Consider the following 12,483-nt stretch of genomic DNA (forward strand, 5'->3'; position numbering starts at 1 on the left):
GTCCCACAGCATGGCACCTTGAACAAGTGTCTTCTACTATGACCCCAGGCCAACCAAGGCCTAGTGAGTGGATTTGGTAGAAACTAAAAAAAGCCCATCATATGTATGTGTGTGTGTGTGTGTCTGTCTGTCTGTCTGTGTGTGTGTATGCGTGTCTTTATGTCTGTGTTTGTCCTTCACCACCACTTGACAACTGGTGTTGGTGTGTTTGCACCCCTGTACCCTAGCAGTTCGGCAAAGGAGACCAATAGAATAAGTACCAGGCTTTAAAAAATAAGTCCAGGGGTTGATTTATTTGATTGAAATCTTTCAAGGTGGTGCTCCAGCATGGCCACAGTCAAACGACTGAAACAAGTAAAAAAATAAAAAATAAAGGCTTTTTAATGCTGAAATATTGTAATAAAAAGTTAAAAAATGCAAATATTGCTTTTGTTTTGCTCCCACTACTTTAATTCCAACTGGCAGTGGCTTTCAGAAATAGTTTTAAATATATATATCTGTAGATATGTCTGTGTGCTTTTGTGTGTATGTGTGTGTACATACACACAAACATGCACATATATTAATATATTGTTAAAAGAATATATATTTAGCCACAATTGTTAAGTTTATTTTATGCTTTTAATGATTTTTTTTTCATCTTTTTATTGATTTCTTAAAGAAGCATATCTCCAATAAAAATGCTACACTGTATACTACAAAAATAGGAAAATATAATCTAGTTATATGGATTTTTTTTTCAAAGAAAATTGCAACCAATTAAATATTGTTTTCAATACATATTGGAAGGTATTGGAATCAAAATTATTTGCATATAACCAGCTAAAATGAGAAACAATTCTTCATTGTCTTAAAATAAAACACAGAACACTTAAACTATAAGACTGGCATCAATGAATCAATTCTTTTTTAGGAAATTACTATAGAAACTATGTTCTGAGTGATGCCAGTATATTGGTAACATTTACTATTTTTAAAATGGAGTTTAAAATGGAGCATTTGATCAATCATTGATAATATCTGATGTAATCGTCCTCAAACATCCTAAGTAAGACATTTTCAATTATATTTACTGGAATTAGATATGGTAAAATATAGCCATCTTCCTGCTGTGGCATATCTAAATAAAGGCTAGAACAGATGTTTTTTAAGATAGGTTTAACCTTATATGCTTCTTATTAAGCATTTTTAAACAGATATTTTCATTCCTCTAAAATAGGGGTTCTCTACAATTTTTTTTTTATCTAGAGACCCCTTGAATTCCTGTTTTACTTGAGAGGATCTCCATGACCATTTGATGTTTAAAAAGTCTTATTTCATATTTCAAATTAAATATTATTAGGAATTGTATGAAAATTGTTCAAATACTTTGTGTATTGTAAAAGTATAACCAATTTATTGCACATAAACTTTACTGGTCTGAAGCACAGGTTTTTTATAGCCCCTGAAAACTTACGGTAGAACCCCAATTTACAATATTGCATCCATGGACCCCACAAAATCTTATATGGACCCAGGTTGAGAACCTCTTCTCTAAATGAAATGACTTTACTTGATGAAAACAGCCTGTGCTCCAACATGACATGGTTTATAAGTCTTGTCCTTGGTTCACTTGACAGTTCATTAATTGGTTTGGTCCAGAGATATAGTCTTTGTATCTCTACCTTTTCTACAGCTACTCCAGTCACCTTTGTTATTCTGGGTTGACCAGTCTTGTATCATCTCTATGCAAGTACCCCCCACATTGTGCCTCCTGTCCAATCCTGCACTAATCCCCACACCTAGTGACAGTTCACTAACTGGCTTGACCCACGGATATAGTCTTTTTATCTCTATCTTTCCAACTACTGCTCTGTCCTACTGGTGTTCAGTAGGACAGAAGTGAGAACCACATGCAAGCAATAAGAAGTTTTTGATAACACAGCAGTACTTTTAGGTGTTCAAAATCCTATTATTAGGAATAGCATTTTTGTCTACAGCCAAAAGTTTAAAATTAGGAAAAAAGCTTTCTCAAACTTAGATCTCTGAAAATGTGAATGCGATGTAATTTCCTCATACATATATATTTCCTCATAGGCACAGCAGTGGCTGTGTGGTAAGTAGTTTGCTTACCAGCCACATGGTTCTGGGTTCAGTCCCACTGCATGGCACCTTGGGCAAGTATCTTCTGCTATAGCCTCGGGCTGACCAAAGCCTTGTGAGTGGATTTGGTAGATAGATACTGAAAGAAGCCAGTCATGTGTGTGTGTGTGTGTGTGCATGTTTGTCCCCACTGTTATCACTTGACACCCGATGTTGGTGTATTTACGTCCCTGTAACCTAGCAGTTCGGCAAAAGAAACCGATAGAATAAATACTAGGCTTACAAAGAATAAGTCCTGGGGTTGATTTGTTGAACTAAAAAAGTGGTGCTCCAGCATGGCCACAGTCAGATGACTGAAACTGATAAAAGAATAAAAGCATATAAGGCTCTAGGCGTTTGATAGCTGGCAGTAAGTTCTGGTAGTAGAGTGTTTGGTGCTTGTTTATAATAACTACAATTCCTGTATGCTTATTGCTATTAGTTAGAGATCAGGAGTTTGAAGAATTAAATGTACTAACAAAATATACAATGAATCACTGGCACTAGAAGTGAACAGAAGACGTTCTGTCACTAATTTAATACATAAGCTCAGATGTTTTGCTGATATGAAGATGAAATAAAGAAAATGCACTTTTATAAATTTTGATAAGCTGTATGCCAACTGAGAAGCCAAACATCATGCATTGATATCATAATAAAATTACTTGAAATTGAATCAAATTTAATACTACATATTCTAAATATACTACACCACATATTTTATAAATCTGCCAAGAGGACTACAGGTAAAAATTTTTATATAACTTGATGATGTTTGTTCAAATTTTAGGAAATCATATGGCTTTATGTCAACTATTTCTGATATATTGCAAAATGTAACATATGTTTTTATAAGGTTTCTTTATAGGAAGCAGTTCAATAACAGAATCTATCTTTACATTTGAAATTTTAGAAATTCTAATTCATGTCAATGTTCTGAAGTTACTGATGTAGTGCTAGAATGAAAGTAATCCATAACTATAATCAGATTATACTAAATACTTTTAGACATATCAAAATTTGTAATAAGACAAGAGAGAACAAAAGAACACCTTCACTATTTTTGCTGTGATATGTCAAAGTAGTGGATGCACAAGGTCTAATTGTTTGGTTGTTGGTCTCATGAGTATCACTAATGGTTGTTCAGGCCTGTGCTTACTTTTGAGTCCCAGGACATGTATGCATTGCATTCCCATTACAGGCTAATGAGACCTGCTACTGGCTGGCAAACCACTCCAATATCTGACAAGAAAACATTATGAGAAAGCCAGAACAATGTAACACTATGGTTTCTTCTAATGGGAGAATGTGTTGCAAAAGTGTCCAATACATGACAACAACCAGCATTGGGTGAAGATTGCATTATCATCATCATCATCATGGCTTAATGTCTGCTTTCTATGCTGGCGTGGGTTGGACGGTTTGACATGGAGTTGGCTAGAAGGGAGCTGTCTGGACTCCAATTGTCTGTTGTGGCATGTTTCTATAGCAGGATGCCCTTCCTAATGTCAATGACTTAACAGAGTGTGCTTTGTACATGTCACTGGAACAGGTGCATTTATGCAGCAGCAGCATGGGTGCTTTTTATGTGATACCAGCACCTGAAAAGACAAGCCTGTATGGAAGACAGTTATTTTACTTAGCTTGATGCATCTTATCAAGTACAGCAAATAGCCACATCTCCTGGTCCCCTGTCATTTCCTTAGTGAGGCCCAGCATCTCAAGATCCTTTTGCATGACTCCATCCCACATCTGAGTTCTGCGCCTTCCACAGGTACCCTCCACAATTAGAGTTTGGCACTTCATTATGCAGCTGTCCTCATCCATATGCATCACATGACCAAATAGAATGTGCTGGGTGCTTTGTACATGCTACTGCAATGAGTGCGTTTACACAGCACCAGCACGGATGCTTTTTGTGTGGCACTGGCATCTTGGCATCTGAAAAGACAAGCCTGTGTGTGTGGAAGACAATGGTTTTACTTAGCTTGACACATTTGATCAAATACAGCAAATCGCCACATCTACCAGACCCTTGCCATTTCCTCAGTAAGGCCCAGCATTCAAAGATCCTTTCTCTCCACTTCGTCCCATGTCTTCTTGGGTCTATCACTTCCACAGGTACCCTCCATAATTAAAGCTTAGCACTTCTTTATTCTCCTCTTCTTAAGGAAAGTGTAATGATGGTTGCTTCTGATAGAACCCTATGGTGCTGCATAGGACCCTATGGTGCCAATGCTGCATAAATGCACTTATGCTAATGCTGTTTAAATATACCTCTGTTTTGGTGGCACATACAAAGCACCCAACACACTCTGCTAAGTGGTTGACATTGGGAAGGGCATCCAGCCACAACAGATATAGGGCTGCTATCAGAAGCAATCGTCACTACACAAGATCCTCCCAGTAATACTGGGTGGAGAAAATGAATGAGTGGATGGATGGGATGGTTCATGATGATAAGGTCTGAGCAGAGTGATCTGCTTGTGAGGAAGGCACTTTTCATTTATTGTTCCAGTCTACTAAGCTGGAAATAAGCACCACCAGCAGTGATGGACTGGGAAAGCTTTCAAAGATAGGAGCAACAACAGCCCAATGTTTCATTTTAGCTATACAAATGGCTATCATGATAAATCGGAGTTGCACATGGCCTTCAACCAAACACACACACAGTCTATATGGATACAAAAATTATATGTTATTGAAATGAAACCAGATTGACCAACCCTAGAGCTGAGCATTGGTTGGAGTTAATTTATGATAAAAAGCCTTCAAGTGATACAAGCAGACAACATAGCTATAAGGTCATTATACATCATGCACAAAATTCTTACAGATAGGTGTGGGCATGGCCGTGTGGTAAGAAGTTTGCTTCCCAACCACATGGTTCCGGGTTCAGTCCCACTGCATCGCACCTCAGGCAAGTGTCTTCTTCTATAGCCTTGGTGTATAGAACTATAACCTCGGGCTATTTGAAGGGAATAGTAGTTATTTCCTTAGATTTCTAAATAGAAGCAAATAGGAAATAACACTTACTGACCAAAGACAGAAAAAATATCTTAAAAAATTTGTTTCATAGTTTAAAGTTGTCCTTTGTATAACCCTTCAAAGACAGGATGGACAATGTGTTTGATCATGGGTTTTCTTAATTCAGGATTGGTCTGGGGAACAGCACCACTGAAATATGAGAAATTACTCACCACTGATGGTAAGACAGGAGCCAGCCACATGTGGGCACCATCTTTGGTATCATTCTCACCGTCAACAAGTTTGTCTGGAGTTCGAATATCTGACTGTACATTCGGAGTCAGTACATTCACACTGTCAGGATAAGCTGCCACGTCTGAAAGATAAGATTAATGTTAGAATGTTCAAAATGAATGAATAAACAAACAAACAAATAAATAAATAGATAACTGAATGAATAAATAAATAAATAATTAATGAAATGAAATAAAAAAAACAATGAAACAACATGATTATGATTAAATACAAAATGTATGGAATAGTGAGGACAGATTTTCTAGTTTGGTACTTATGGAAATTTTGTCAATAAATTGAGAGTAGGTATATTGATCCCCTCCTACCACCACCACCATCATCCCACCTCAATCACCTTAGCTGTCCCCATCCAAAACAGACATTTTTAATCAGGAAGACTTGTATCAGTTGTAAATGAATAAAGAAGAATAAATAAATTTAAAAATATATAAATAAAGGAACTATGGATGATGATGATGATGATGAACAAGGTATTGATGATTTTGGTTGAAGTGGTAAAGAAGGACAAGGCAGAAGAATGGAAGTGGCTGTGTATAGCGCTTTGATAACGAAGAATTTTAGAAAGTGATGGAAATGCCGGTAACAGTTTTGATTGTAATAATCATAGGGAACTGGATGGTAAAATGATGATGGCAATGGTGATGATGATGCTGATGGTGAGGACAACAATGCTAGTGATGATGACAATGACAACAATGATGTTGATGATAGGGGTGATGGTGGTGCTTTCAAAAACGGAGAGCAATTATATCTATTTAGTTATTTATTCATGGTGATATCATCAATAACAATGGTTAAAAACTTCATAACATCTCTTGCCGGTAAAAGGTGATAATTACAGTCAATGGTTAAAAGGATTGTTTTTCCTTTTGAAATATGTGGAATATTAGAGTTGAAATAACTATTTTCTCAACCTAATAACCAAACGAAACACAATTTTATTCGTTTTTTTATTTGTTTTTTTTTTCCGCCTCTTCTCATCGGCAAAGTGAATAAACCTAAAAGAATGGGTAGTGAGTGATAATGGAATGAAAAGTTCTGATTATATGAAATAAATTATATTGAGAAAATATGGTTAGAACAAAGTGGACAGACATTTACTAATGTAGCCATAAACAAAGACACTACACAACGGATCAAAAACAGCAAAGGCTATATTGTTAGACCGATTCTATCATTATGTTTGTGGTAGTTTCGTAATTAAATTACTCCGCAGGAGTTCTGAGATCATTATATGGTTCTTTATAATATTCGTAGAAACATTTAACAATAAATTGACACAGACTGCTAATAATTATTATATTTATTATTATTATTATGATTTTTTTTTTTTTTAACAGCAAGAGAATAGCAGAGTAAAAGATAAATAAAAATTCAGAAAACAAGTAATAATAACATTTCATATGTCCGCAACTTAATAAAATCAATGCTTTGGCAAATTTTGTTTCCCTTGATAACATACACACTGAATAGTCAGCAATATAAATAGATTACTTTCTGGCAATGAAGAATACTTAGACCGTAATTCTGAGATTACTGAAATAGATTTGAAGATTTGGTCTTGTTGATAATGCTTTAAGACCCCAGAACCAAGAAAAATTGTTTCAATGACAATTCACAATTGCGATTAGTTTTTAATTTATGTGTCTGTATCATTCATTTGAAATCAGATGAAGAATTAATTTCAACAAATTACTTTCAGAAGAGGAATTAATTTCCAACTCTCTTGGCATGAAGGTCTTTAACTTCTAATATTGAACATTAATATCATAAAATTATCTGAAGTTGACTTTTTATTTGATGTTAGGTCTTGTGCAATAATGTTTAGTACAAGAGAACAGAATAAAGCTCACTTGGATTGGACTTTAATATCTATACTTCAGTTTAAAGCTCTGTCAGTGAGATGATGATGATAATGATGATGATGATGATGATGATGATGATGATTAGGGATTTAAAAAAAAATTAATGTGCAAGTTATTTGGCAACAGCACTAGCGCTGGTGGTATAAAAATGATGCACCCAGTACACACTGTAAAGTGGTTGGTATTAGGACGGGAATCCGGCCATAGAAACCAGGCTGACACAGTACATGATGCAACCCTGTGACTCACCAGATCCTGTCAACCTGTCCAACCCAGGTCAGCATCAAAAATGTATGTTAAATGATAACGATAATGATGATGATTAGAATGATGATGGTGACAATGACAACTAAGTGTAGCATCCCTGAACAATGCAGGTGTTCTCGAAATTGGTGAGACTGGTGCAGCTGATGATACCTAGCCTGAATGGCTGCAGGTCAAAGCTTGCAGGAAATCCATTTTTACATATGAATATTGCTCTGGGGAGGTAAACTAAAACATTCTTTATTAGCACACGCACACACAGTGCATACAAATGAATCTAGATCTGCCAAGTTTGATTATGTGACTGATACAATTTAGTTCAGACTCCTGATATTATATACAATTCAATTATGGCAATTCCAGTAAAATTGTTGCAAATTCAATGATAATTACTTTCTCTGTGATGATAGTAATTGGAATGACAAGCCAAACAGGTGACATTATGATGGATATGGTATGATTTTAATACTTCTACATCAGTTTAAAGCTCTTCGTGTGAACTATAGTGAATAGGCACAGAAAAATCTGTCTTCAGATTTTAATAAACAGCTGGAAGCATGGTTCTCATCCATGTGCTCTTAGATACATTCCTTTTGCATGGCACCTTGGGGAAAATGCCTTCTACTCTAGCCCTAAGGTGACCAGGTCAATGAAAACTGTAAGAAACCCTCCATGTGTATATATATATTCTTTTACTTTTACCTGTTTCGGTCATTAGGCTATGACCATGCCGGGGCACTCCTTGAATTTTTAGGTGATTGAATCAATCTCAGTACTTATTTTTTATTCTATTGGTCACTAAGTGACAGGGATGTAACTTAGTTGTCAAGCGATGATGGGGGACGAACACAGATACACACACACACACACACACACACACACATATATATATATATATATATATATATATATATATACGACAAACTTCTTTCAGTTTACATCTACCAAATCCACTCACAAGGCTTTGGTCAGCCCAAGGTTAAAGTAGAAGACACTTGCCCAAGGTGTCATGCAGTGGGACTGAACCTGGAACCATGTGGTTGGGAAGCAAGCTTCTTACCACACAGCTACTCCTATACTTATACATACACACACAATTCAATTATGGTAATTCCAATAAATTGTTTCAAATTCAATGATAATTACTTTCTCTGTGTGAGCACGTGTGGCAAACCACGTATGTGCATATGCTTATATCCTTGTGTAAGTTTGTACGAGTGGATGTACATGCACCATACAACATAAGTGAGAGCATTTATACATCCATATTTGCTAAAGGTTGTATTTAGTTTTTTTTTTTCTTGCTACACTGTGTATTTGTTTCTTTTCACATCTGGTTTTTCTTTATCTTCTATAATAATGAAGCTGTCCCCCATAATTTGCTGCTTTTGTACACACATATTGAAAAGAAAACTTGCAGAACAGATGTTATTTTAATGAGATACATTTTGTAATCACCTGAAGGGACACATCTAAACTAACAGATACTCCTAAACCAGTTGTTCAATATCCCACCCATGAGAGATCGATGCTAGATGGGTCAAAACAATTGTGGTGATCAATACATTCTCTCATATCTTTTATCTTCTCCCTCTCTAATTTATGTATGTGTGTGTGTGTGTGTGTGTGTGTGTGTATATATATATATATATATATATATATATATATATAGGTGCAAGGGTTGGTGTGTGGCAAGAAGCTTGCTTCCCAACCACATGGTTCTGGGTCCAGTCCCACTGCGTGGCACCTTGGGCAAGTGTCTTCTATTATAGCCTCCAGCCAACCAAAGCCTTGCGAGTGGATCTGATAGATGGAAATTGAAAGAAGCCTGTCATATATATATCTATGTGTGCGTGTGTCTGTGTTTCTCCCTTCGCCCCATCACCACATGACAACCACTGTTGGTGTGTTTATGTCCTCATAACTTAGAGGTTCAGCAAAAGAGACCGATAAAATAAGTACCAGGCTTAAAAAATAAGTACTGGGATCAATTCATATATGTATATATATATATATAGGTATGGTGATGCAAACAGGAAAAATAGAACTCAAAATATGAGTAAATGTCAACTTTTATTAATATTAAGTAGAAACAACACAGTGACTCTATCAAACTAGTTTTGATAAGCGCCAACGTATGAAACTGTCAGACCTTGAGTCACTCTGTTACTTCTGCTATATATATATATATACACACACACACATACACACACGCATACATATAAATGCATACACCCAAACACAAATATATATATCATAAATCAATATCATGTAGAACAAATGATCAATATTCTTTTTAGCATTGCCTGATCCAGAGATCACATGCTGAAGATGGAAAAAAAAATTGAAAAGAAAATTTCCTTGCAGCATGATTTACAGTAATATCATATGAACAAAAGCAAAAATATATGTGTGTGTGTGTGTTCTGATTTATGATGCTATGCATTTGGGAACTTAAAAATATTGCAACTAAGACACAAAATAATATTAACAGGATGTAGCTTTGATCTTGTAAAATACTTAGAAAGAACTGACTGAGTGAATTAGTTGATGGTGAGAATGGATGGTTAGGTGAATATGATAGTGGATAACATACTTAGTTGTTTATGACAGGTACTGCCAATCCAATTGTTCCTAACAAGAGAGAGACTGGAGCTACTGGGGTAGAGGCCACATTCAGAAGAGGTGGCTTTTTCCTTTTTCCAGTTCTTTTCTTGTCTTGGTGACCTCAGTAGTGGTGGTGGCACAAAGAAAGCATCCAGTACACTTTGTAAAGTAGGTGTCATTAGGAAGGGCATCTAGCCATAGAAACCACACCAAAACTGACACTAGAGGCTGATGCAGCCCTGTAGCTCACCACATCTTCTCAAACCTTCCAACCCATGCCAGCATGGAAAATGGATTTTAGATGACAATGATGATGATGTGGCCACTCAACCTTGTTTCAATAATAATACAGGTGTTTGTAGCTAAAACTGTAATTATTGGCCACTATAAAACCTTTTCACAATGTAGAATCCCCTGGAAATAGTTATTATTCTGCATGTAAACATTAAGAACTTTCTATTCTTTTGATTCCTAATCTGCTAATGTTCTATAAAGAAATGAAAAAAACCAACAAACACATTCCTTGGATTTACACTAGACTGTAATTACTTCCATAATTAATGAAGTGTCTCGCTTTATAAAATGTATAATTAACAAGTCACAGGTTATGCTATGCTGATAATTTCTAAAAAGAATAAAATGATGCTATACAAGATTTATCAGATACTAGAAATTTTTTTAAACTTTGTAATAAGTAAACAGAAAAAACTAAAAGAAAAATAGATATGTGACTTCTATGCATCTTTTTTTCTTATAATTCTTTAATAACAGTGTAGTAGTTTACATTCTCAGTTCAAATTTGTTATAGCAGAGACTGCCAGAGGAACCATGTGTGTTTAAATATCCTTTAAAATCTTTTTTTCTTTTTTCTTTTTAAAGAAAGGACACACTGGATGGTGTAGCTGTGGCTAGATTATGCTTAAAAACACAATAAAGCAGTCACTACTAGAATACTTTTGACTTTAGGCCTACTGCTCACCTAAAGCTAAACAACAACTCATTTGATTCTCAACAACCCCCACCCATACCCACTTGACTCTCAAAAAATTCAGTTAGTACACCTAAATGGAAATGGATACTGCAAAGCAAGAAAACTAACTGTGAATATCTGTGCAGGCACTGTAAATTTGACAAGTGTCTTTTCAGCTTGCAGTATTGAGGTAACATATGCATGTAAGTATACACTGGAGATGGACAGTTTCTGCCAAGAAGTCAGGATATCATGTTGTGCATCTAAACAAGTCAGGTGAATCTGATTCAATTAGATGTGCTACATGAAAATGAAATCTTCAGTAGGTAGAGACCCAAGGATGCAATGGGTCACATAACTTACCATTTACCAGTCACTGAATTGGATTAAGGGTCAGTATTTCAACAACAGTATTACAATTATGGTAATAATTTTGGTGGGTGGATTTGTTTCTCACCTACTTTACATGCTACCGTGAAAATATAGTATCTCATAATACAACTGAAAATGCTGAGCACTATAAATCCCCACCACCACCACTACTACTACCAAGGTGAAAAACTAGCAAAAGTGTTATGGCATCAGACAGCAGTATTTTGTCTTTCTTTACATTATCAATTCAAATTCCACCAAGGTTGATTTTGTTTTTTGGGGTTAAAAAGTAAGTGAGAGTTGACTACTATTCTCCTCCCCACCAAATTTTGGTCCTTGAGCCTATAATTGAAATGAAAGGAGTATCATTATTACCATTATTATTATTAAGAAAAGCAGCAAGCTGACAGAATCATTAGCATGTCAGGCAAAATACTTAGCACCATTTCAACCATCCTTACATTCCAAGTTCAAATTATGCTGAAGCCGATTTTGCCTTTCGACTTTTCAGGGTCAATGAAATAAGTACCAGTTATAGACTGGGGTCTATGTAATTGACTAGTTCACTCCCTTGAAGTTTCAGGCAAAAGGCTTAGTGTACTTTGCCTGTCTTTACGTTCTGAGTTCAAATTCAACTGAGGTCAACTTCACCTTTCCTCCTTTCAGGGTTAATAAAATAAGTTTTGATGTCAATGTAATTGACTATCTTCCTCCCACCAAAATTTTGGGCCATGTACCTATAGTAGCATTATTATTATCATTATCATTAGGTGGCGAGCTGGCAGAATCATAAGCACACTGGGAGAAATCCTGTCACTGTGTTCTGAGTTCAAATTCTGCCGAGGTTGACTTTGCCTTTCATCCTTTCAGGGTTGATGAAATAAATACCAGTCGAGTGCTGGTGTCAATGTAATCGGCTAGTCCCCTCCTTCAAATTTCAGGCTTTGTGCTTATAGGAGAAAGGATTATTATTATTATTATTATTATTATTATTCATAAAAA

At 35.7% G+C, this 12,483-nt stretch overlaps 1 protein-coding gene across 2 annotated transcripts in view; it reads right to left on the minus strand.

The window, feature by feature from the left end:
* The window catches only part of LOC106873657 (katanin-interacting protein), a 509,583-nt gene that overhangs the window by 106,800 nt on the left and 390,300 nt on the right, over positions 1-12,483 (minus strand). For both annotated transcript variants that reach the window (XM_089344962.1, XM_089344970.1), the window contains exon 33: positions 5,322-5,464. In XM_089344962.1, the coding sequence (XP_089201088.1) occupies positions 5,322-5,464 (143 nt within the window). The remainder of the gene's footprint in view (positions 1-5,321; positions 5,465-12,483) is intronic.

This window comes from Octopus bimaculoides, chromosome 2 (genome assembly GCF_046866305.1).
Source record: "Octopus bimaculoides isolate indiv1 chromosome 2, ASM4686630v1, whole genome shotgun sequence".
In the NCBI taxonomy this organism is placed as follows: domain Eukaryota; kingdom Metazoa; phylum Mollusca; class Cephalopoda; order Octopoda; family Octopodidae; genus Octopus; species Octopus bimaculoides.